At 38.0% G+C, this 27,434-nt stretch overlaps 2 protein-coding genes across 2 annotated transcripts in view; both read left to right on the top strand.

Moving 5' to 3' along the window:
* The first annotated feature begins 1,964 nt into the window (after window positions 1-1,964).
* ATP5MC3 (ATP synthase membrane subunit c locus 3) lies at window positions 1,965-5,253 on the top strand. The gene is made up of 5 exons (XM_012753432.3): window positions 1,965-2,019; window positions 2,207-2,317; window positions 3,512-3,589; window positions 4,111-4,304; window positions 4,995-5,253. Exons 2-5 carry the CDS (start codon window positions 2,279-2,281, stop codon window positions 5,107-5,109), a joined length of 426 nt encoding a protein of 141 aa, XP_012608886.1. The 5' UTR covers window positions 1,965-2,019; window positions 2,207-2,278; the 3' UTR covers window positions 5,110-5,253.
* Window positions 5,254-18,853: 13,600 nt separating this feature from the next.
* Window positions 18,854-27,434, top strand: part of ATF2 (activating transcription factor 2) — an 89,958-nt gene continuing 81,377 nt past the window's right edge. The window contains exon 1 of the mRNA XM_020288368.2: window positions 18,854-19,015. The gene's annotated coding sequence lies outside the window, so the exon portion shown is untranslated. The remainder of the gene's footprint in view (window positions 19,016-27,434) is intronic.

Genomic DNA, 27,434 nt, shown 5'->3' with positions numbered 1-27,434 from the left:
AACTACTGATATAATTTGCAATTAAATAACACATAGCCACCATGAACACATGGCCTTTCTCCTGAAATGACTGACCAGCCATGTAAGATTGCACAAGACTGAGCAAAAATTGGGCCAGATAAAACAAGTGCTTTACCAGTGTGTGGCTTTGCATATTGGAATGTTCTTTTCACAATGAGGGGATAGGACCCATTAAATTAAAGCCTTTAACTACTGTGTTCCTTGCTTTGCTTTCCTGTAATTACTGATCATGGGTGTTTGTTGGACCACATTTTCTACTTCAAATTCAAATACAAGTTTTTACATTTTAAACTTGCATCTTTTGCTTATGCTAATCTCTAGTTCAAATCAAAGAAAGCAATTTCAGCAAGCACCCTTATTTAATCTATAAATAAATCTTGATGCTTCCATTTATAGATCTCATTTTATAGAATGTGCTTTCTTGATGTTTTGCTTCTGAAAATCATCCTTCTCTTAAAATTATTACATAGCCATTCCTATCTTAAGCCAAGTTCCCTGGCTTGGGGACCTGACATAGAAAAGTAACCAAATTATCAAAGCCCATGGATCAAAAATTCTCAGAAGGGTGAGATGGGTAAGGAAAAGTCTGAAACTATTCATCTAATGGAATAATTGATTTAAATCAATATGGAAATAGGTAGCCAAGGAAAGCATGATTAGTGCTATGTAACCATGTTATTCCTCCATAAGGCCATGATGGTCCAAAAGTGGAAAGAAAATGAGGTATTGCTCACTATGGTTCACTAGTACCACACAGGTACCCTAGAATTCCGTAATTGATGTAGGAGTCTCATATATCACATAGTACTAGGACTAGAAATATGTCCCCTAAAGACGTCACTGAGACTAAAGTGGCAGAAAAATTTGATAAGCAAGAGTCTTCTCAAACATTTTGTTAGTGTTGTGAAATTTCTTATGTCTTAACCATAAATCAAATATCTGGGTCCACTAAACATAGATGGCTTTCACTTCTTGAAGGAGAATGAGGACTTATACTTGCAACTGGCTTTCTGGAAAAAAATAGCTAATATTCATATAACATCTTCTATCACATATAAGAAACTCCTGCCAATATATAGCTAGGAAGATACACACACACACACACACACACGAGCGCCCTGCTGCACGCACTGCTTTAAAACAGGGATAGCCTAGCTATAGATAGAATTTGAATACAATTTGAAGAGTATTGGCTTACTGTCTACAAATATACCCAAGTCTATCCCCAAGAACTGAAATTCAACCTTAGTCCCTTTTATTTAATACAAGCACATAGAGGAGATAATATAATAAATTTTATTAATTACTGTGAATTAACATTCCTAACATATTATAGTTTTTAAAGTTTTTAAATAATGCTTATTGTAAACATATCAAATAATACAAATACAAATAATCTTTCTCCCACCCCATTTCTCAAAAATTTATTGAGTGTTTATTAATGGGCCAAGCATGTTCTAAAGTGAGTGAATACGGGAATGAACAAAACAAAGTCCCTGATGTCATGGACTTATAGTCTAATACAGGAGCCAAACAAACAATAAATAATGCCAGGTAGTAATAAGAGCTAAGAAGAAATATAAAGACAGGTAGGGGATCCAGGAAAGCCTGTCTTAAAAGGTGACATCTGAACAAAGACTTGAAAGAAAAAGGTCCATTATTCTCCAGCCAGCTCAGATCAAAAGCCAAACAACCAGTTCAGTGCTCTCTGCCGGGATGCGTCTTCAATTTTTTCTGGTTGCTTTAGCACCCTCTGGTTCTAGTTCCCTTTAGCACCCACTGCCCGCGAGCCCACCACCAGCGGCTGTCGTTGTCCTTCCGGGCTAGTTACCAATAAAGTTGTTACAAAGTGACCTTGAGCGACTCCCTCATGCACCCGATACCCCGCCTTCTCCATCCGGGTGCCGCGGCGCCAATAAGAGGCAGACTGCGCCTGCGCGCCCAGCCCGAGTCTGTCGACCTCTGCCGCCGTCGCTGCCGCCGCCGCCAGCCGGAAAGGTAAGTGGCGGGTGCGGGAGCGCGGCCTGGCGGGGCGGAGCAGCGTCCGGTGGGGATTCATTCATTCTAGTGGCGCCTCACTGGGCGCGGGGCCCAAGGTGACGGTGTGCACGGGACCTGGCAGGGCCGGGTTGGAAAGGACAGGCCCCAGGAGAGCGCTTGACCTTAAGCCTCTTTGCCTCCGCAGAGAGGAAGCGGGAGAGGAGCCCAAGTCGCCTGTCACCCAGGTCCTACAGCCGCGCGGTCCGAAGAGTGTAAGATGTTCGCCTGCGCCAAGCTCGCCTGCACCCCCGCTCTGGTGCGTAGCCCAGGCTGGGCCGGGGGACTGAGGGCCCGGCCTCTTGGCCTGGAGCGTCCACGTTGTTGAATGGGGCGACCTTCGGGCGGGACACTCCGCCCTCTCAGTGCCAGCTTTCCCCTTACCGCTTACCCCAATGCCCTTTTCCTCCTTTCCTCCTAATCCCGGAGCATCTCAGCCCTCCTCTCCTCCACTAGGACGGTGGAGAACAGCCAAGGCCTAGCTGTCAGGCCCCTCTCGGCGTAGGTCAAATCCTCCTTGCCCCTAGTCCTGGAGTGGCCCACTCCCCCACTTTCTCCATTTCTCTTTTGGGTTTGGGGTCGACGCTGAGTTAGGGGTACTGCTGCGGATGTAGGGAGCTGCTGAGGCCTAGTTCACCGCAGCTTCTCTTCAGTGCTTCTCTGTAGGTCAAACTCGCTGCTGCAGAGGGAGGGACTTTGCCTCACCATGTGGGGGCGGAGGGAGGTGGTGAGGGAGCCCAGTCTTTCTTCCTGCCTCTAGAGTATTGTTTCCATGACCATTTTGCAGACTTTGAGTGAAGTCTAAATCTGGAGGATTTGTTTTAGAGAATCAGGTCTTGGTTCTAAAGGGACTTTCTGTGACCTTAGTTTAGTGGACACTCAAGGGCAAAGAAGCTGGACTGGAATATATCCTTATTGTTATAGTATTTTACCAATTATTCTTAAAACTGATATAGAATTGCTTCAACCCTTTTTTTTAAATTTTATGATTAATGGTCATAGGAATATCTTGGAAATGGGGGGAGCTCATTAACTACTGGACTATTTGAAATGACAAATGTTTAGAATGACACTCCTAATATCCTTGTTGGTCCACTTAAACTTACCAATCCATGTGGGGTTTTTATTGCTGTTTTTCTGACTTGCATTGTGGCACTACAATAATTGAAACATTAAAAGCAATTCTTACTCTCTTTTAATTTTTAACTAATTGTTCCTAGAATTTTTATTCAGAGTATTGCGAACAAATTATGTAAAACTCTACATTTCATTAGCATGAAACTATAAAAATGGCTTCATGTGTTGAAAATGATCCAACAGCAAAGATAAGAGTCAATACAGAGAAGTCTCTGATTTTTGCTGCTTGCTTTTTTAGAACTCATAATACAAGAAGGTCATTGAAGTCTTATCTATATTCTCATTTGATATTTGGAAGTCTTTTTTTCATTAATAGATCCGAGCTGGATCCAGAGTTGCATACAGACCAATTTCTGCATCAGTGTTATCTCGACCAGAGGCAAGGACTGGAGAGGTAATAGCAATAATAAAACTTAGGTAACACTAGTTAGCCTTATTTATGGTTTTGATTACAGTGAAGGGGGAAAAAAAGCTTATTAATGAATAGTTTGAAGACAATCCTTTTTTACCCTTTTATCCAAAAAATATGTGGAAGATGAGCCAATGAGAGAAACTTCTGTATCCAAAAGTTATTCACCTGAATTGGCCAAGAAATATTGTAGTCAATATTTATATTTAAGTCTATAATTTTGAGTTTCCTGTATTTGAGATTATAATAGCTACAGTTTTTTAAAAATTTACTTTATTGTAAAGCATATTCATATAGGTTGTTACATAATTTTCAACAACCTCATAAGGCATAGATACTGTTATCCCTATTCTACGAGATCAGAATTTTATTCTAAGCTCTTGATTTTTCTATTGTGCCATACCACTGCCTATTCACAAAATAGAGAAGTACTCATTTTGACAGTACAGTAATTAAAATAGCTGTGATGACTGATTTGACCTTTGCCTTTATTTCCTGTTCTCTAGGGCTCTACAGTATTTAATGGGGCTCAGAATGGTGTGTCTCAACTAATCCAAAGGGAGTTTCAGACCAGTGCAATCAGCAGAGACATTGATACTGCTGCCAAATTTATTGGTGCAGGTGCTGCAACAGTAGGAGTGGCTGGTTCAGGTGCTGGTATTGGAACAGTCTTTGGCAGCCTTATCATTGGTTACGCCAGGTAATCATTTCTATCCCTGAATACGTTTGTTTAAGAGCATGCCTGAAATAGTTGGAAACTTAGAAAACTACCAAAATAATAATAGCTACTTTGTAGTAAGTGCCTACTCTGTGTCTTGCATTATATTTACAGGGTTTTGTATGCATTATCTCTCTTAATCATCATGACAACCCTTGGGGTATACTCTACCTATAAAGGACCAGAGACAAATATAAGTTATATTACTTGCTTGAGTCATAGCTAGTAAGTGTTAGAAAATGAATTTTTCAGTCTGACTTCAGAGTATGCATTCCTAATTATTAAGCTATATTGGGAATATAATAGAGCACTTTAAGAAAAGTGTCAATTCCATTTTATTTTTTAAGACCTTATTTCTAAACTTTCAGATCTTAAAAGGTATAGAACATACTTTCAGAGGGAGGGATAAGAAGAATGTCAGAATCCCTCAAAATGGATGAAAACAAACCATTTATGTTGACATAGAGAGCTCCCTGCCTTTATGCCATATGATTATCAGAACTGGGGAGAAAGGAGTGTCAAAGGCAGAAGCAAAAAGATGTTAGACAAATACTCTTCTAATAGACTTTCCAGTTTACAAAAATTCCCATGCTAGTAATCTGATTCTTTAACATTTACCAAATATGTTGAAACTAATATTTCAAAGTAACAGTCATATGTGGTCTCTTTTAGAAACCCTTCGCTGAAGCAGCAGCTGTTCTCATATGCTATCCTGGGATTTGCCTTGTCTGAAGCTATGGGTCTCTTTTGTTTGATGGTTGCTTTCTTGATTTTGTTTGCCATGTAACAAATTACTGCTTGAAATGTTGGCATTCATATTAATTACGGATGTAATTCTGTGTATCTTACTGTGACTCCGAAAACTGTAGTGTTGGTGTCATGGAAATGTACGTTATTTCCAAAGTAATTTCATTAAAGATGAAAACTTTAATTTTTGCTGTGATTTGTACTTATACGAAATTAAGGTCATCACAAAGAACATGCATTCAGGCAGCTGCTGTCCAATTCAGAGGAAGCTATAGCAGTTGCCTTACTGATGAAAAATGTTATAATGTAATTTTTATGGGAATTCTTTTATATAGTGTTCTGCACATTGTAATTTATAGGGTTTTTGTTTATTCATATAAAGGAGAAGTATTTGAGTGTTTTGAACTTCTATGATATATGATGAATTAAAGGAAGGTAGTTAATGGTCAAGATGGTTTTGTGTTTTTAAGGTCTAACATGAATTAGAATACTTGGAAGCAAAATCACCTCCAAGGACTGACTTGGCTGTTCTTACACAGCTGGTTCAAAAACTAAATCATGCCAGCTTTTTAGGAATTAAAGCTTTAAACTGGGGGGTAGCATGATTTTTGTTTTTCATTAAGTTTCACATTAAGCAATTGTGTGTCTATATTGAATCTTAACTGTTTTCTAGAAAGGGACTCAGTCTAACTGGCAGTTAGTTTCTTACTTGAACAAGACTCTTATTTATTAAAAACCAAATTTTGAAACTGAATTGGCTACATTTTTAAAGCCAAAAGTTGCTAACATAATGCTTATCACTGCTGCTGACATGTTTATAGTGGGAGTCTTGGGAATGATAGTTGGCTCAACAATATCAGTTAGCTTCTGATACTACATGTTGCTTCTTGGTCAAACTTTTCCTATTAAAAAGAATAAAGTGGTGCTACTATAGAAAAGACTTGAGTTTTTCCCCTAGCAAATATATCATACCATTATATTATTAGTCATCTAAGTTTCAGGGTTTATTTGAAGATTAAGATGACCGTTAGGAAAACTACATTTTACTCCTTTAGTGGCCTCTGCCTAATTTGATTTCAAGTGAGAAAGAATGGTCAGTTTATACTAAAGTTTCTCAAGTGGGGTGGGAAGACCACCGCCATCAGAATCACCTAGAGTGCTTGTTTAAAATACAAATCCCGGCCAGGCGCGGTGGCTCACGCCTGTAATCCTAGCTCTCTGGGAGGCCGAGGCGGGCAGATTGCTCAAGGTCAGGAGTTCGAAACCAGCCTGAGCAAGAGCGAGAACCCCGTCTCTACTATAAATAGAAAGAAACTAATTGGCCAACTAATATATATATAGAAAAAATAAATAAATAAATAAACCACAAAAAAAAAAAATACAAATCCCTAGGCTTTGCACCTACTGAATTAGATTCTTTTTTTTTTTTTTTTTTTTTTTTTGAGACAGAGTCTCACTTTGTTGCCCAGGCTAGAGTGAGTGCCGTGGCGTCAGCCTAGCTCACAGCAACCTCAAACTCCTGGGCTCGAGTGATCCTTCTGCCTCAGCCTCCCAGGTAGCTGGGACTACAGGCATGCGCCACCACGCCCGGCTGATTTTTTATATATATATCAGTTGGCCAATTAATTTCTTTCTATTTTATAGTAGAGACGGGGTCTGGCTCTTGCTCAGGCTGGTTTTGAACTCCTGACCTTGAGCAATCCGCCCGTCTCGGCCTCCCAAGAGCTAGGATTACAGGCGTGACTGAATTAGATTCTTTACCCATGAGACTTAGCAATTTGCATTTTTTAAAACGCTTCCCAGGTAATTTTTGCTCATACCGTATTTCCCCGAAAATAAGACCTACCCATAAAATAAGCCCTAGCAAGATTTCTAGGCATTTGAGCAATATAAGCCCTACCCCGAAAATAAGACCTAGTGATGGGCGTGGCTGTGTTACAGAGCAGTAAAGAAGAGCAGCCCTTCTCATCTGCCCCATGAGAACTCTAGTGCTCGACAGGAGAGATTGGAGCCAATGGTTATAAAGGTATTAAAGTCGCAAGAAATTCAGGATGGAATTCAGGGTTTGGAGAGTTATGATGATGATCCAGAAGAAGACAACTTAACTGTAGTTGAACAAATGTAGATTGTTATACTGTACTTAAAAAAAAATAACACATCCCCTGAAAATAAGCCCTAGGGTGCCTTCTTGAGGAAAAATAAATATAAGACCCTGTCTTATTTTCGGGGAAACACAGTACTGTTTGAGAATGACTAAGTTATACATCGCCATGAAATGAGGCCCAAAAAAGCTAAAGAGCTAGAGCCACTACCAGTTTTTAGTTGATTAATCATCTAGTTTATATCAAATATGAAATTGCTGGAGCCTAAACGATTTTCTTGAACAGCACTACCCAGTATTTAAAACTCAGCAACGTAAATAAAAAGCAATATTATGTGACCTAGCAATTTCATACTTGGATATGTACCCAAAGGAATTGAAAATAGGTCTACAAACAAAAGCTTATACACAATGTTCATAACAGCCAAAAGGTGGAAACGGCCAGGTGCACTGGCTTGTGCCTGTAATCTCAGCACTTTGGGAGGCCAAAGCGGGAGGCTCACTTGAGGCCACGAGTGATCAAGACCAGTCTGAGGAACATAGCAAGACCCCATATCTATAAAGAATAATTTTTAAAAAGTTAGCCAGGCATGACAGCATGTGACTGTAGTCCTAGCTACTTGGGAGGCTGAGACAGGAGAATCGCTTGAGCCTAGGAGTTCAAGGCTGCAGTGAGCTGTGATTGTGCCACTGTACTCCACCCTGGGCAATAAGAGCTGGACCTTGTGTCAAAACAAAGGTGGAAACAACCAAATATCCATCAGCTGATGAATGGATAAACAAATGTGGTATATATCCATATGTTAGAATGTTATTCAGCCATGAAAAGGAATGAGGTGTTGATACATGCTAAATAAACATGAGTAAACCCTGGAAACATACTAAGTGAAAGAAGCCAGACACAAAAGGCCACACATTTTATGATTCCATTTATATGAAATATCCAAAACAGGCAAATCTATACAGACAAACCCAGTTAGTGGTTTTCAGGGACTAGGAGGAGACGAGAATGGGGAATAACTGCTTAATGGGCATGGGGTTTCCTTTTGAGATGATGAAAATGATGAACTAGATAGTGGTGATGGTTATATAACATTGTAAATATACTGAATGTCACTGAATTGTACACTTTAAGAGTTAAAATGGAAAATTTTATAATTAAGAACTGTACTATGTAACAGTACATAGTATAAAATCAACAAATTTTTAAAAATCACCAGGAAATACTTAGCTAAACTAGTCTAGTCCTCTGTTCTAAGTTCATTTTAAATAAAATTAGTCTTAGTAAAGACCTATTCTTGGTGCTGGTTTGGTGATTGAAAAAGCCTGAAACATGATTCTGGGACAGTTTTCTTGTAAGAGATGCCCTAGCTGAGGGCATCCCCTGAGAATGAAAAGGAAATACCTGAGCTGTAGCTTCAGGTTACTGTGGGGGGGAGGGGGCAGCAAAAAAGTCTGGACAGAACAGAATAACTCAGAAGTTTAACTATAGGCTATTTTACTTAGAAGGGGAAAAATAATGAAAGTTCAATATATAGTATATATCCTTCTACTTACTATGTAAATTTCTAACAACAAAGTTTCTGACATTGAAAGTACGTCACTGGAGTGCATCTACTCTGTCAGCGGAAATGTTTATTGTGTACCATTTTTATAGGAAGCACCACCTCCTTTAAGTTTACGAGCTTTGCAAACAAATATTCATTGTAAATGCCTTTTACTAACTGAATAGTTTCTGAACAGAGTCTGATCAAGATGTTATTTTCATGTCATACAGGAAATGAAGAATTTTTCATGTTGATAGGAGTTGGCCTAGCACTCTGGAAGGCAGAGGTGGGTGGATTGCTCGAGGTCAGGAGTTCGAAACCAGCCTGAGCAAGAGTGAGACCCCGTCTCTACTATAAATAGAAAGAAATTAATTGGCCAACTAATATAGAAAAAATTAGCTGGGCATGGTGGCGCATGCCTGTAGTCCCAGCTACTCGGGAGGCTGAGGCAGGAGGATCGCTTGAGCCCAGGAGATTGAAGTTGCTGTGAGCTAGGCTGACGCCACGGCACTGACTCTAGTCTGGGCAACAAAGTGAGACTCTGTCTCCAAAAAAAAAAAAACAGAAAAGAAAAAGAAAAAATTAGCCGGGCATGGTGGTGCATGCCTGTAGTCCCAGCTACTTGGGAGGCTGAGGCAGAAGGATCGCTTGAGCCCAGGAGTTTGAGGTTGCTGTGAGCTAGGCTGACGCCACGGCACTCTAACCAGGGCAACAGAGTAAGACTCTGTCTCAAAAAATAAATAAATAAATAAAAATTTAAAAAAAAAGATAAGAGTTGGCCTATTTATAAACTCCAAGTCAAGAGCACCCTAGAGTGGTAGAGTGCCAGTTCAACTATATGTATTCAGAATGTTGTTCCTAAAGGCATTTCAGATTTTTAGGCACACTTTTTATTTGGTAATATATTGTTTCCTTAGTACAGAAATGTAATATTTCTAATCCCTTTGGAATTAATTCAAAATATAGATTTGAGGTATGAAGTCTATCATTGCACTAACTAAAGAGAAGCTTGTCATTTGTCATCTAGCCACAAACACTAGACATATGTATGCAAACAAAATTCAAAGTAAAATGATGAATTTCACCAGAGTGGCAGTAAGTGCCAAGATGTTGACAAGGAGTAGAAATAATTTTCCAATGAGGGAATCATGTGAAAAAGTGCTATTTGTCTATAATTTAAGATAAACCTTGAAGAACTGTTGTCATGGGGACAGACCAGAAGAAGAAGATATCTTGGCTAGTGAACAGCAATGAGGGAAGGTAAATCAGCAAAGCATTGGTACCTGAGAAGCAAAGTAGTTGCCTGAGTATGAGAGGCAAATAGCATGATATAAGCCTGTAAAGGTAGACTGAGACCACATTATGTAAACTGGCAGATGTAAGAGTGTGTATGGGCTTTATTCTTGTAACTATAGCCAGCCATTGAAACTTTAGAGCTGTGTTTTAGAAAGCTTGACATGCGACCATTGTGGAATAGACTGGAGCCAGCAATGAACAGCAGTTACTACAGGAGCTTTTAGGTCATGTGGGTCTAGACTGGGATGGTGGCAATGAGTACAGATGACCCTTAACACAGGCTTGAACTCCATGAGTCCACTTATACATAGATTTTTTTTCAATAAATATGTTGGACAATTTTTTTGGAGATTTATAATTTGAAAAAACTCATAGATGAACCACATACCCTAAAAATTTTTTTTAAATTAAGAAAAAGGTATGTCATGAATGCATAAAATATATGTAGATACTAACTAGTTCATTTTGTCATTTACTAGTGTAAAATATGCCATAAAATCTATAATAAAAAGTTAAAATTTATCAATACTTATGCACCATACATGGCAACATTCATAGTCAAGAGAAACATAAAGATGCAGTATTAAATAACTGTATAAAATTTACTGTACTACTGTAATAATTTCATAGCCACCTCATGTTGCTATTGCAGTAACCTAAGGTGTTTTGAGTATCCACTTAAAATGCTGTGTGATGCTAATCATTTGTGTGTGAGCAGCTCGTCTCTCTAGTAAGTTGTGTCTTGCAATAAAAAGAGATCTCTCTCAGTTCCTGTGTATTTTCCATCGTGTTTAGTGCAATACCCTAAACCTTGAATAGCACCATGGGAACCATACAAAGTGCCACCAGTGATGCTGGAAGTGCTCCCAAGAAGCAGAGAAAAGTCGTGACATTACAGGAAAAAGCTGAACTACTTGATATGTGCGGTAGTTTGAGGTCTGCAGCTGTGGTTGCCCGCCATTCAGATAGATGATTGATCTTATAAACAGACAACATAAACTTACAGTATTGATAAATACAGTAAAGTACTGTATTTATCTTCCTATGATTTTCTTATAACATTTTATTCTCTCTAGCTTACTTTATTGTAAGAATACACTATATAATATATATAACATACAAAATATGTGTTAATTCCCTATATAATCAGTAAAGTTTCTAGTCAATAGTAGGCTGTTAGTAGTTAAGTTTTGGAGGTGTCAAAAGTTATATGCAAATGTGTTATTGCATGGAGGGCCAGTCCCCTTAGCCCCCACATTGTTCAAGGGTCAACTGTATTTTAAAAAGTCTACAAAAGTAGTATCAGTAGGATTTTACACCTAGATCTCAGGAACCGCATAGGAGAGTGTGTATGCATCTAATAAGTGTTACTCCCTGCGCTAGAGACATTATGTATACTACCCTTTAACCTTCATGACAACCCTGTTATAAATTGGTATTAATTTCCAAGATGCAAAGAAAAACAGACTCACAGGGGTTAAACAAATAACATAGCCATTAAGTGGCAAAATTAGGATGTTCCTTGATTTCAAAGCCCATACTTTGATTTTTTAGTGTGACTGTGTTAGGAATGACAAGGAGAAAGCTGATTTGGGGGAAATGAATTTTGTTTTTGCTTCTTTTTTTTTTTTTTTTTTGGTATAATTTTAAGCATAAGAGGTATAATTTTACTGATCTGTAGGCCTGAAAACAGAGGAAAGGTACAATGTATAGCACGGAGCAGACGTGAATAAAAGAAATGCAGAGCAGCAGTAAGGACTCAGCTCCAGGTAGACAATGAATTTGTAGTGAACTTAACCTAGTTTTGTGAGTCTTTCACAATGTTGGGAAGCTTGTTAACGTGGACTGATGTAAAGAGCAGTGAGGGTTATCAGGGCTGGCTACTGGCAAGAAATGACAGAAGGTCAAGGGGGCTCTAGGCAGAAAGCAAACAAGCACACTGACCTATAAACTTCAAACGGTAAGGAACAAGAGAAAACACCATAGGGGTGACAAATTGAAATAAAAGAGAGGGGTCAAGGGCCCAGAGGTATCAATAAGGTTGAAGGTCTATTTTAGTAAGAGCCAAGAAATACACAAGAAACTTAAAGAATTTCAGAGTTCAAGATCTTAGCGGTAAGGAAGGGACAAGGAATGATCAAAATTTGTGGTCAAGTCACTGAGTGACTAAAGTTGGGTAAAAATAAATGTCATTGCAGTTAATCGGAAGAGATTGTAGACAAATGGGAAATAACACTTTAGAACCAAATAAACTATACTCACACTACTGCTGTAAGTTTAAGTTATATTAGGTTAAGTTTAGCCAATATGGTTTGGTTTGGGTGTTAGGTATTTGGGAGAGGAAAAGTATGTATCATTAAGGTACTATCATCCGCAAAGCCTTTTAAAATATGTGATTTCTACACATGAAATTATAAATGAGTTGTTGAATTCGCTACATGCTGAGTGTATCAACTTTGTGATTTTGTGGTATTACTCTACTGCTAACTTTACAGACTTAAGACCCAAAACACATGATCTATTATCAGTTATTTGCTGAATTCTTTAGATTATTAAGGGGAAAAATTATTCTTTTCAAATCTAATACCATCCTCCTCTGCCTCAACAAACATGGCAGTTTGATTCTGTCTCTGTCAACAGTAAAATGTCTTGGTTTGATTTGATGTAGAGATTGTTAATAAATAGTAGCTAACTAAAATTTATCATAAATATAGGATTTACCAAAAAAACATTGTTTTCATAGACTTTAAAAGTACATAGCATGAGTTTATATTTCTCTTTCCTCCACCCATCCCTATCCCTCCTACCTTCCCACCCTCATATACACACATCCTCATTTGCATACACTCCTGTAGGCTTTCTGATGATGTGTATAACATACTAGAGAGGTACTGAAAGTCCTATCCATGGATTAGCAGCATTGGTATCACCTGGGAGCTTGTTAGAAATGCAGATTCTAGAGCCTCATCTCAAATCTACTGAATCAAAATCTGCATGTCTAACAAGGATCTCAGGTGATTTGTATACAGCTTAAACTTAGAGAAGCACTGTACTAGAATACTACAATTCCCAGCATGCCATGACTTATGTTTAAAAAGCTGTCAACTTATTCATTGAGAGAATTTTTTTCCCCTGCATTGGAATGTACTGCTAACCCAGTGATTCTCAAAATGTGGTCTGATAACTTCTGGGGGTGGCGAGCTCAAGACCCTTTCAGACGGTTCATGAGGTCCATTCTTTTCCAATACATAGCTGTGTGAGGCTAGATTTTCATTATATACTTCAAAACATCATAACAGACAAATCAAATGCAGAAGCAGATATAAGAATACAGCTGTCTTCTATTAAGTATGACATAGCAACTTACAAAAATGAAAACAATGCCATTGTGTTTTGGGCATTGTTTTGGAAAATACAGGGGTATTTTGAATGTTATTTATGTTAACATTTTGTTAGGGGATCCAGGGTCCCAAAACCAAAAGTTTGGCTATCACAGGTCTAATCTGTCAGTGAGAAAACAGGTTCCAATATATGACATTTCATTTACAACTCTATAGAAATGCCACTTTTGTAAACTGAGGGTAACCCTATCTCCCTAGGTCATATCCTGTCCACTATCAATCTGTTTATAATCTTTTAAAACTGGCAAGAATTTGTACTTCTTTGTCTTGAATTGACATAAGTAATGTATCTCTTCTGACATGTTTAGTAGCTTAGATCTTCTTGCTCAAGGGAGCTTAAATATTGAAGAGAGGAATTGAAGAGAGTCCTCAAGATCAATAAGGATTCATAAATCCAAGAGTTTTTGGTGGTTCCTCTTACTAGCACAAGCTAGCATCCTATAACTGACCTTGGCAGACTCCTAAGAGGACCCAGGTTGTTGGCAGTGGCTGCTTTTCAACATCTTCTAGTCAACACGTCCCAGCCATGGAGATTCCAAGATCTTCTCTTATAGTTGAGTCCCAGGGTTTGCTTCCTCAAATAGCTATATAGGTTGGCTGAGTCTCTCAGCTGCTAGACATCTCAAGTTGTTCCCTCAAGACTTGTACCTAAGGACAGCTCACAGAACTTTCCCACCTCTCTAGAGCTATCTATAATGTCTGTTGCTCTCAAGTTCTCTAAAGCTGTGTTTAAAAAGCAAGCTTATAATACCTCATGTTATCACACCCCTGCTCTATTTTCTAGTACCTACTGCTATTTGAATTATCTTATTGTTTATATACATAGTGTGTCTTTCTGCCATTGTACCATGAGAATCTCCTTTAAGGGACTGTCTTATTTATAGTTGTAGCCTCAGAACCAGGAACAGTGCCTGGAATGTTCATGCTCAATGAATATAGATGCTTTGAGTAAAGAGACAGCATCCAGTTGATAATTGACCTAGTTAGCCACAGTTAACCTAAAAGGCTGTATCCAAGGTAAGACAGTAAGAGAAAAAAGCACGGTGTTAGTCGAAGGAACCAGAAGGGTCTCTATAACCAGACAGACCTCTCTCAGTTTCTGGCACAAGGATTGCATGGCTTTTGTATTATGTGGGCCTCAGGTTGAAAAGTAGACTTGTTATGGGGAGCCATGAAGGGTAGACATTGGACTGCCAGACAAAACTCTACACTAGGAGTGGTTCAATCTACTTTTATTGATAGTGTGTAAAGAGCAGAATATAATGATGGCATCCCTCTTTCTACTGAGTCAGATACAAGATAAGATGAGGCATTGGTATCAAGGGTGAAAACAAGGCCCTTAAATTCCATTCTCTCTCTCTGGGCTGGTCTCATTGAAATTGGTATAAGCTAATTGGTATGATTTGAAAATAAACATAGCCCTCTAATTTTTCCCCACAAAGCCACACTCCATTAATTACAAATTCGTTTAGAAAACCAAGGATTTGGGTTGGAGTGTGGACATCCTTGCACTTGAAATGTTCTGAATGGAAATTTCCATGAGGATAGGTCTCGAGAGGTAACTATAACATAGGACATTTCAGCAATGTGCAGGAAAAAACCCTGTGCTTTCAGAGGGAGAAAAGGATCTGCCATGAGATAGAGGCTACCAAAGAGTTGACTACAATGTCTAGGGCCACGCTATCCTCACCTCATCTCTCAGGTATCAGATAGGTAATCATACCCTGCTTCCCCCATCCCTTACACATCACACATAAACCTTGATCTCACTGGTAAAATTCCAGCTAATCCACTGTACTGGACTGTGTCTTGAGGATATCAGGACAATGTGGAGGGTCTTTCTCTGAGCCCAGGACTAGTTGTGCAAAGCAGACAGAAGAGGTGCCCTGGAGTATTCTATGTTTTGTTTAGCTACAAAGAGAAAATGTTTTTAAAATTAATGATTTCTCCTTCCCTCCCTCTCTCTCACACACAATGTAGTTATTTCTATCTTGCTTGGAAGTATTTTATATATATACACACACACACACAAATGAGAAATATATAGTATATATATATACACACACACACATATATATAGTTGGGCAGGGTTTTAGTAGAATTTTTGTGAGCAATAACAGATGAATGGATTAATAGCCCTATAAGGTTCTGAGAGCATTTAAAGGTGATCACTGATTCTTGTGGTATTTAGTAATAGGCACTTTGTAACAGAAATTAGTTTTCTTCAAATAGCCTCTTTTTGTATCTAAGGGATATTAGTTTTATTCACAAGTCATGCTAGGTTCTTATGGAAGACTCACTAGACCCTCACTAATTCGCCTAGAAATAAATTGAGTAGAAGCATTTACAGAACAATAAGACAGAAGTTTCCTGCATTGGTGGAGAAGACTGTAAAAGAACTTTAAGACTCTTGGGGATATTGAGGAATGAGGAAGTGAGAAAGAAAATTGAAAAGTACAGCATTTTATGAGGATATGGACAGTGAGATTTACCAGTTCATGGGACCAGAATTGAAAATACTAACTACATTCATTCTGGCTATGCTGAATGTTTTCCCCATTTGTAGAAAAGCTATAATAAAAGAACTGTTGTGGAACTATAAGTGTGTAAAGTAAAGTGAGGCCCTTTGTTAACTGCCAGATTGCCAAAATACATATGTAACAGAGCTACATAGTTTCCACCTGTTTTTCCCCCCTAATCTTGGGCTTTTTCTCACTTTAGGTATACCTTCTGTTTAGAAAATTAGCTAAAATGAATTCTCAAAACATATTGGAGTACTATCCATATTACTAAATGATTCTTCTCTTTTCTAAAATAACTCTTGAAAGAATATCTTTAAAATAGTATGTTCCTCTAGTGCAGGGGTCCTCAAACTTTTTAAACAGGGGGCCAGTTCACTGTCCCTCAGACTGTTGGAGAGCTGGACTATAGTTTAAAAAAAAAAAACTATGAACAAATTTCTTTGCATACTGCACATATCTTATTTTGAAGTAAAAAACAAACAGGTAAAAACAACCGCCTGTGGCCTGTGGGCCATATTTTGAGGACGCCTGCTCTAGTGCATTATGTAGATAATTAACTGCTTGACAATGGAGTAGAGAAGTAAAAACAAGTAGGAGAAATTTAAAACCAAAGCTACTGACAATTGAAAAGGAATCAAATGTCATATTTTTAATGTATGTGAATAGAAAAATAATTGTTTAAAGAAATCTACTCTAATTGACCCAAGCTTATTTTGAAATGCTATATAACATAGTTTTTCTTCTCACATTAGATGTTTTGGGGAATGAAAAGAGAAATATCATTTTTGTGAATGTTTTCTAGAGCTAACAATTGTGATCTGTCAATCACTCATTTAGTCCATCATCATTTTCATCATCAGTAATCTGAGATGTGAGGTTTTATTGACACAGTGTTACAATAACAATACTACAGTGATAATATGATATAGGGATAGTACTTTCATTTTAATTTAAGAACTAGTGTTAATAATTTGGCTACTCTCAAATATCTTAAGTAATTAAAATTACTTTTAAAAGAGGATTGAGTTGGCTGACATACATGTATATAGGCCAGAAACCTGTTAAAAGGTCCATTGCTATTACAATTTCACCTTTATGCCAGATATCATTATAGAACTACATGCAGTTTCATTAACTCTCAAATACTATCCCCCACAACCTTCCAACAACATAGGGTATAATATAGAGTGCATTTTATGTTAATATGTAAACTAATTCACAATTTTGTAACAAACTAGAAATCAGCATTTAGTAAATGGAAAAACATAGGGCTCTCTTTCTCTCTTTTTTTAATAGTTAATGCAAATTTTCAACGAGGCCTCCCTGATCACACTTTTCAACTTGGGCCTGTCTACTTATTGAACAACCAGTATCTCTACAGTTAACAGTGAAATCTTTAAGTTGTATAGAGAATCATAAAGCAACATTAAGATGAAATATTTTCAGCACTGTACTGTGTTTTGGAGAGTGTACCTGTGTCAATAGCAGAGGTATAAAAATGGTCTCTTTTGTCCTCATTTTAAATTAACCAAACAATCTTTCTTCTTGTCCCCCCCTTTTTAAAAGTACTTTCAGACTTGACAGACATCGCTTTGGCACTGCAACAACCTACTAAGCAGTAGGATAGTATTGTGGGAAGAATGCTGTTTCTATGCCATAGTCTAATTTGGTGTCCTTTGACCCTCTCTAAAATGTTAATACCAGATTGCTGAAGTTTTATAAGGGCTGAGATGATCTCTATTAAAATACATTTTTGGCTTTTGGGAGGCTGAGGCAAGAGAATTGCTTGAGGCCAGGAGCTCGAGACCAGCCTGAGCAAGAGCGAGACCCATCTCTACAAAAAATAGAAAAATTAGCCATTGGTGGTGTGCACCTGTAGTCCCAGCTACTCGGGATGCTGAGGCAGGAGGAGAGGCTAAGAGTTTGAGGTTGCAGTGAACTGTGATGACGCCACTAAACTGTAGCCAGAGACAAAGTAAGACCCTGTCTAAATGAATGCATGAATGAATAAATAATTTTTAACTATGAATAAGTAAAGGTAAATTGATAAATAGAATACACAATTATATGGAGGATTTTCTCTTAGAAACAAGTCGTTGCACTGTTTTAAATTATGATGATATAGCGGAAGATACTGTATCTCCTTTTGGTAAGTTTCTTCGAACATGATTATATGCTAATATCGTACACAGTACTAGACGCTGGGTAAAAGAAGCCCGAAGAATCAGTTCGTTATAGCTTAGTAAAAAGAGAACAAAATCCATTCAGAGAATAGGCTTTTTCTTTTTTCAAAACTGACTTATCTCGCTTTCCCTCTTTAGACAGGTAACGGTGTTTTGGAGAGAGGGGGTGGTTAATTACTAGCAAACTCCGCCTCTCCCAAACCACACCTTACCCCAAGTTCACCTCTCAGGCTTCAGGGTAGACACCCTACACTTTACCCACCTCCCTACTCAAGGCTGAGAAGTGACGGCAACGGAGATGCCGGGCTCCTGAGGCTGGGGTCGGAGGACTCATCCTGCTTTCCCTCCAGCCACTCGCGGCCTTTCCAGAGCTCACTTTTCCTCCCCTCACACCGCCACCTCTTCCCGCGACCCAGCACCCACGCCGGCCTCCAGCCGCCTGCCAATCACAGCCGTCAGCAGCTCCCGGGTTACAGAGCCTCCTTTAGCCTTCTGGTCCCGCCCCATCAAGAACTGCTTCCCGCCCTTCGGGGTCTTTGCCCAATCATCAGCGCCCGAGTGTTCTTGCGTTCCCGCCCCTTCTATCCCCGCCTCTTGAAAACTCGTCTCCTTCCTTAGGCCTGGCGGAATCACCTGACCCGGAGGCGCTCCCTCTGAAGGAAGGCAAGAAGGGGCGTGTGCGTGGAGGGGAGGGGCGCGAGAAGAAAGGGGGGATGCCGGGAGTGGGGCGGGGAGAAGGGTTGTCAGTCCGCTCTCGCGAGAGAGGACGGAAGCCTGTGGGAGCCCGTGGCCTTTAAAGTGCGGTTCAGCCCTTTCCTCCAGGGGTAGTTTGTAAACACGGCTGTGCTCGGGGCTCCCAGGCAACCAGAAGGATCATGAACTAGTGACCTGGAAAGGTGAGTGTAGTGATGGGCAGAGGGCCGCAGGACTGGAGACTGTAGGGATACGGAGAAAGAAGGCGCTAACATGGCGACGTCGGTCACCATAGTCCCCACCCCCCGCTTCCCATCACCTCGGGCGCTCCTGCCGCGGTCCCTAGCCCTCGGGGTGACTGTGACTGTGGCTGTGCTGCCACCTCAGCAGCCCTCAGCTTCTGGAGCCTGACCGGCTGGGCCGGACCGTTAGGTAACTAGCGTTCGTTGTTCTGGCCCCTCCCTCTCGCGCGCTTTCCTGAGGAAGAGGAAAAAAGGAATAACGGCTCTTCTTAAACCCCTCCCTCCGAATTATCTTTCCCTTCGCCGGTCAGTTCAGAGGTCCCTGGGGCGCACATCGAGTTTGCGGGGAGACCTTTCCCCCGACCCCAGCCCTTGGATTGGGAAGGGAGAGGGCCCACTCTGGTGTCCCCACCCAGGACTCAAGCGGTTGAGGACCATGTGTTTGTGATGGTGGCGGGGAGGAGAACCGGGAGGCACGCCTAAAAATAGGGTCAGGGTCCCTGGCTTGTGTGGAAGGAACCTGATGGAACGAATGGTATGGAGAACCTGGGAACTGGAAGTCTCGGCCCTTTCTGCCACCCTCCTACTCCCGTCACCCCCCACTTTTTCCCCGTGGGGCGGGGCTGAGGTGTGCGTGCAGATTGATTTCGGTATTTTCCCCTAATTTTGATCTCCCTGGGAGGATAGCAGATCTTCTGTAGGGAAATAATCTGCTTTTTATCAATGTCCTAGGGACTAGAGCCGATATGGGCGGGGGGAGAGAGTGTTTGTGTGTGTGTATGTGTGTTTTCTATGCACGTTCGTTGAACCGAAGATAGGGGGAGGGAGAGAGAGGAGGAGCTGGGGACTATTTTAATGCCCCTAGTTTAATATAAAATTGTCTTTCTTTAATGGAGAGTCTTAAAAAAGGTGAAGCAAGAGCAAAACTACTGTGGATATGGTGGAGTATAAGAGCTTACTCTTGATGGACTTTAGGCCTATTGACTAATCCCTAAATTATAATGGGAAAGTTACAGTATCTTAGGGGTTTTAAATTATGAATCTGGTCATAATGCATACATTTAATGCATATATTTAAAATCAGAACAAAAACTGACTTCCTCTGAGCATACTTTTAGCCCTATTTGAAGAAATATATAACCACTGACATTGCCATTGTCAATAATAGCCTTTCTAGGCATAATCTTTAAATAGTCATATAGCCGTGGTATATTGTACCAAAATTATGAAGGTATGACTTTATTTATAAAAGCTTGTTAAAAAGTCAACCCTGGGAGAATAAGTGCCTTAAAAATGCAAACCCCGTAGCAATTTTATCTTGAATTTAAATTTGTTTCACTCACTTGAGAAATCCACTGTAAATACTTTTTTCAAAACTGTAGGGACTTCCTTGTAAAATGTACTCTACTGCAGGCTAAAATTAAGAATCTTAATCTTAAGATCTTTAAGATCATCAATAATTGGGTAATAGTTAAGAGTCATAGTCTTTGTAAAATAATTTGAATCTTCCAAATTTGCAATGATGTGTATAATGCCTTCCTAAAATGTGTTTAATCTTGCTTTGAGAGGATGTTATTGCCAGTAAGTTTAAAAAATTTAAAATACAGTATTGTGGTAATCTATAACTTAGGTGTTTTGTATTATGATTGTCAATAAGGATGGAGCTTTTAGGGACTTTTGTATGTGTATTTAAGGTACGTAATTTGGAGATCTGATTGCATTTCTTGGAAATCTCTTATTAGAATGTTTATTTCATATTGGGAGCACTGTATTATTATCTATTAAATACCTAGTCCAGAAATTCCTGCATTTGCTTTTTTATTTGGGTATTTGTTTCTTATTTTTAAACTAATAGTATAGTTATGTCAGCTTTTTAACAAATAAATTGGGGGATGTTTTTTGTTGGTATTCAGGATTTGGAAGCTATGTGCGTATCATTTAAAAATGATATGCTGTACATCAAACATTTACTACCTATAGCTAGCATTAACTGTTTCAAGAAATCATGTACTTTTTTCCTACCAAAATTTTTATATTTTGGAAAACTTGGGTTTTAATGATATATATGTTCTTTGCTGGTGAATTGTTTTATCAGGTAAACAGTCCCACCATGTATGTCATTTCCACTCATTTTGTCTTCAGGGTCTTCCTTTATGAAATATGTCTATAAGCGGGCATTTCTTTCTCTTTGTTACTATTGAAATGTTGTTTGAGAAGATAAAGTAGTTGAAGTTGCACTTATTTAAAACCAAATTTTCACCAGGAACTCCCTTGTTTAAAACCCAGTGAATAACAATAATTGATATTCATCTGATCCTTATAAAAACAAATACTATTCGTATTTGTTTATAATTAAAATTTATCCTAAAAACAACCTGCTTTGTATTGTTATAGTTAATAGTTTAACTTAGTATTTGTGTTTATCTTATATTCACACTATTCTCAAGGCTAAAAACTTGTCTAAAATGCTGCATGTTCTCTTTATGTAATTTTCAATATTTAGGTAGTAGGATAGCAGTCACCTATTTATATCTAAGGGAAAACCCCACAAAACATTTTATTTCTTTTGTTATGTTTCTCAAGGTGAAAAAGTTACAATATGGTATAGTTTCATAGAAAATTGAGGAAATTTGGGCCAGGCGCATTGGCTCATGCCAGAAATCCTAGCACCCTGGGAGGCCAAGGGTGGGAGGATCGCTTGAGGCCAGGAATTGGAGACCAGCCTGAGAAACATAGTAAGACCCCATCTGTACAAAAAATAGAAAAATTAGCTGAGTATGGTAGTACATGCCTGTAGTCCCAGCTGCTTAACAGGTTGAGGCAGGAGGATCACTTGATCCCTGGGCATTTGAGGTTGCAATGAGCTATAATCATGCCTCTGCACTCTACCCCAAGCAATAGAGTGAGACCCTGTCTCAAAAAAAAAAAAAAAAAAAAAAAAACAGAAAAGAAAATTGAGGAAATTTGTCAATCTTTAATGCCATCAATAATTATTTTACACGTTATTTTAGATTATAAATATTTAGTCATAAATAATTATATAGTTATGTATGTCTTCATTCTTATTTTTTTTTTCTTTTTTTACTGAGATTTCAAGATGTATATGTCTTCATTCTTATTGACAGTCTTGAAATGTGTATTGATTTTCACTTTAAAGTATGTTTAGTGATGCTTATTTTTCTTTCTTGGCATTTTGGCAATGGTAGTAAAGTGATTAAAAACCTTTTTTCAACAAGAAGAGATGTAAATACAGTGTTTTGGGAGCTAGGCCCATTCACCATGTCCTCTTTCTCTATCTTAACAAAGATAGTGGTTCTCAACTATTTTTTTGCCTTAATACCCCAGGAATAAGAGGCTTTCAACAGTAGTAGTGGCTTATTACCACAGAAATTCTCAACAAGATTGGTAGGGAAAGATGGGGTGGGAATAATTGTAATTGGCAAAATACCATATAGACTTTGGTTATTTTTGTAGTATGTAGGTAGTTGTGTAGCATAGACTATAAATTTATAAATATCTCCCCTAAATGTTCTTTAGTTTGCCTAATAGAAACTAAACCTTTGTCATTCCAGTTTTATAGCTTTGTTTTTCTAATTTTACTGTTTGGGCTAGAATGTTTTCTTTTACTAACAAACAGAATAGAACATTTGTTACAATAGTATTAATTAGAAATCAACTTCAGTTTTACCATACTAACAAAGATTTAATTATTTTTGTTCCTTCTAGCTTATGTATATACATTATAGTTTTTATAGAATTATGAATAAGTTTTGTTTATTTTACTTTTATAGCATTGTATTTTTCCATGTTATATAAGCTTTGTAATATTTGATGGTTACCTGATAGTTAACCAGGTAACTGTTAAATTCGCTCAGATTTAATTACCCAAGAGGAAAATAATTGTTTTCTGTTTTTGCCCATTTTAACATTGAATTGAACATCTCTCTGCATATACTGCTTTCTTGTTGTGAATTGTTTCTGTAGGATATTAATCTCAAATGTGATTACTGGTCAAAGGATATAGATGTTTCAACAGTTGCCAAATTTTTGCCTCCCCAAAGACTTGAGCAAGTTTACATTATCATCAGAGAATGGATGCAGTAGCTTTGCCATAATTTTGCCTACTTTAGAGTTGTGGTTATTAATAAAGTGTGATTACTTAATTGGGAATTATTACTTGAAAAACGTTGTATTATAATTATTTAGTTAGCCATATCATACTGTAGTTATTTATCTACAAATGATCTATGCTGGGGCAAATATTGTATATTTCATATTTTCTGTCATTTCACTATTTCTCTTAAACTTTACTGAAACTTTCAACAGCCTAGTAACAGTAATCCTTAAATTGTATGCACTTTTATATGGCTTGCACATTGAGTATCCTATGCTAGTTTGTTTAAGAGGTACTGTCTGAAATATAGGTTTCACAGGATTACTGTCTTATGAATTTGTCATTATGAGTTAAGATTTATGACGACAGATTCCTTTCCATATAGGTAACCCTTCAAATAAAGAGTGTGTTATGACCAAATTGACTGAGTTTTTATTTCCTCAATATCTTCTGGCACATAGTATATAATCAGTATTTTAGGATAGTTATGAGGAGCCAGATTGTCATGGGTCTATAGCTTATTAACTGTGTTACCTTGGGCAAATTATATAACTTCTCTATGGCTCGGTTCCTTTTTTTGAAGAATACTTACATAGTCTTGCTGTGAGCATTAATATAATATGTATTCAATACTTAAAACAATGTCAAGAACTTAATGCACTCAGTATGTAGTGCAGTAATTATTGTTAAAATTCGTTCAGAAGCAATAATAATAATCTAGCACAGCCTTCCTGGATGGAAGACAGTACAGCAACCATCTATTTGGTATCTTTGGCTACAAAGTTGGGTTTTCCCTAGGAATTTATAATTTGTGGTGGAACTTACCACCTTGGAATTCTCATAAATCCATTTCAAAGAATATTTCATATTTTTTGTTACATATGTGCCCTTTCTTCCCCAGACTTTTTCTGTAACAAATTCATGCAGTATGGCATATCCTTATTTTGATATGTTATGATAACCATGATCATGATTATGAAATTACGATACCATGATTTCCATAAACTCTAATGATCTTTTACTCTACCAATCCCACTATAAACATTCTAGTAAAATCTTTCATTTCTCCTTGCCATTGTGGAATTGATTATAATTAAATTAAAATACCATAGTTCTAATGTTCTTTTGAAATCCAACTCATAACTACACTGTCATTTCTCAACCACAATGTTGAGAGTCACTGAAATCTTTTATTGTTTGTAAGATAGGTTTTAATGATTGTTGAAATGTGGATGTTGGATTGAGGGTATATCACTTTAACTTACTTGAATTTTGATATACTTTGAAAAGAGAAAGAAGTGAGCTTATCTGTGTTGTATGGGTATTGTACAGAATCAGTAGTCTATCTTATTTGTGCTTTCTTTGTAATGAGACATTTTTATTGATATACTTTTTTTTTTTTTTTGAGACAAAGAGTCTCACTCTGTTGCCCTGGCTAGAGTGCTGTGTCGTCAGCCTAGCTCACAGCAACCTCAAACTCCTGAGCTCAGGAGATCCTTCTCCCTCATCCTCCCAAGTAGCTGGGATTACAGGCATGCGTGGCCACCATGCTCAGCTAATTTTTTCTATATATTTTTAGTTGGCCAATTAATTTCTTTCTATTTTTTAATAGAGACAGGGTCTCGCTCTTGTTCAGGCTGGTCGTGAACTCCTCACCATGAGCGATCCTCCCGCCTTGGCCTCCCAGAGTGCTAGGATTACAGGCGTGAGCCACCGTACCTGGCCTAATATACTCTTAATAGTGGTAATGACTATGAATTATTGAAATTCTTGGTGAGCTGTGGATTTCTATGTCTAGTATCTTTTTACTTTTACAAAAAGCAAATTTTAGTGAGGGAAAAGCAATGATAGATACTTATATATTTTATACATCTACCTTGGGCAAAAAAGCTGTGGACCTTATAATCACATAGTATATTACATTATATATTTATATCACATTACCACATCTAAAGTGATGTTATTAGTAAAACTTGCACTGGCACTGTTCATATTCATAACTGTTAATCTGTAAGTTCTTTGTATTTATGTATTTCTAGTGTTATTTTATAAAACTATAAGAACCTAGCCTGGCGTGGTGGCTCATGCCTGTAAGCCTAGCACTTTGGGAGGCAGGAGAATTGCTTGAGACCAGGAGTTCAAGACCAGCCTGAGCAAGAATGAGACCCTCTCTCTACAAAAATTGCAAAAGTTAGCCAGACATAGTGGCACATGCCTTGTAGTCCCACCACTCGAAAGGCTGAGGCAGTAGGATAGCTGATGGTTATAGCCCAGGAGTTGGAAATTGCAGTGAGCTATGATGACTCCACTGCACTCTAGCCCAGACAACAGAGCGAGACCTTGTCTCAAAACAAAAAACAAAAAAACTTGTTTACTTTATATTACCTAGGGATTAAAAGTCTAGGAATAATCAAGACTCACTTTACAAGTGAAAGTTTACTCATGCCTTGGACTACTAGAGTATTTTTGAGGTTTGGGGCTGATACAGCTATTCACATACTCATAGTACAGGCTTGAGAAGACTGATGCTCTTTATGTGTCCCATCAGCCTTGAGAAATTTCATCAAAACTTTAAGTATGCTCTTGGAAATAGTGATATTCATGAAGGACATCTGTTGTGTCTGCTGTGAGGAAAAAATAAAAACTGCTGCTTTCCTCATTAAAGTTGGGCTTATATTTTTCTCATTTCTGAAGTTTGATTTCCCTACATTGATGAATGTTACATATCAAATATATTTATGGATAACATCAAATTCATGGGTTAAAGATTAATGTAAAAGTCGTCTGTCTGAAAGTTAAACTTACATAATTCTCAGTTTCTGGCCTTAAAAGTAAAGATTAGGTATTTATGAAGCGTTAGGAAAATGTACATTTAAAGTCAAAGGAAAATGTAGCGAAATTTATGGACTTAATACTCGTGATGTACTATACTATATATTTTACATATATTATTTTCATTTATTCCTTTTGATAACTCTGAAATGTGTATTTTTTACTGGAGAGGATCATAGTGAAATCATAACATTTCAAATTTTCCTAATATAGGAAGTCAAAGATACTTTAGCCTTGAAAGGGGAATGAAGTCCTATTAGCTCATGGCTACAAGTTTTCAAACTCCTGGACTTAGATTTGTTATGGTCATATTGCTGTTCCCAAGATGAGCTCTAGGATCCTTTCTTGCATTTTGTGGTGCTTGACCAAGATAAAAGAAAGAAATTATAACACATACACACACACACATACCCCTCTCTGTCTATAAGGTGCTACTGCTCTAAAAGTCCTGGGGCACAAGTCCATCTTTCTGATACCTTAAAACTTTTGCTCAATGTATTAAATTTCTATTTCTACCTCACACATTACCACATACTTAGCATCTTAAGTTAACACAAATTTATTATCTCACAGTTTTTGTAGGTCAGAAGTCCAGGTGGGCTCAGCTGGGTCACTTGCGTAGGGTGCTAGAAAGTCAAAATCAATGTGTTGGCAGAGCTGTGTTCCTTTCTGGAATCTCTGGGGAAGAATCCACTTCCAAGTTAATTTAGGTTGTTGGCTGAATTCATTGCCTTACACTTGTAGGGCTGTCATCCCTCTTTCCTTACTGGCTATCAGCCAAGGGCTGGTTCTTGCTCCCAGAGGCTGAAATGCTATTCGTTCGGCCCCTCTCTAATAATGGCAGGTTAAATCCCCTGTCTTTTTTTTTTTTTTCTAGCTTAATTTCTGACTCCAGATAAAGAAACTTCTCTGCTCTTAAAGACTTATTTGGTTAGATTGGGCCCATGTTGTTAACCCAGGATTCTCTCTATTTTAGGATCTGTAATCCTTTTACGTCTGCAAAGTTCCTTTGGCCTTGTAATGTAACCTGTTTAGAGGCTTTTGGGATTTAGGGTGTCAACATCTTCAAGGGGCTGTTCTGCCTGCTATACTCATGTATACTCTTGAAAAGAAATTTGAGAAAGTGTGTACCATTGAACATTTCTAAGTTGATTTCTAAAATTTTTCATAAGTTTAAATAGTTGAAAAAAGTATAATTGCTGGCTTTTCTAGATATTGACACCACTCTTTTATAAGTATCTAAATACCATAGTGATTTGATACTATCATTGGTTTTAAAGAACAAACTTGAATTAACCCCTCTATAACAGTTAGAAATTTCACTGTTCCTTTTTCTTATTAAACTTTTATATTCTTTCCACTTCTCCAACATAATTTTACTTGGATCCAGTGTATTTTAATGTTTTAAAATATTTTATTGATCTCTCATACTAT

Source organism: Microcebus murinus, chromosome 8, assembly GCF_040939455.1.
Source record: "Microcebus murinus isolate Inina chromosome 8, M.murinus_Inina_mat1.0, whole genome shotgun sequence".
Taxonomy (NCBI): Eukaryota; Metazoa; Chordata; class Mammalia; order Primates; family Cheirogaleidae; genus Microcebus; species Microcebus murinus.
The sequence above is the reverse complement of the archived record's forward strand: the minus strand, read 5'-3'. Positions and strand labels throughout refer to the sequence as shown.

Bases quoted from the DNA above. Each gene is read 5' to 3' on its own strand.
- ATP5MC3 (XM_012753432.3), top strand. From the start codon at position 2,279: ATGTTCGCCTGCGCCAAGCTCGCCTGCACCCCCGCTCTG. The intron at 2,318-3,511 runs GTGCGTAGCCCA...TTTCATTAATAG, and splicing joins TCGCCTGCACCCCCGCTCTG to ATCCGAGCTGGATCCAGAGT. The intron at 3,590-4,110 runs GTAATAGCAATA...CCTGTTCTCTAG, and splicing joins CAGAGGCAAGGACTGGAGAG to GGCTCTACAGTATTTAATGG.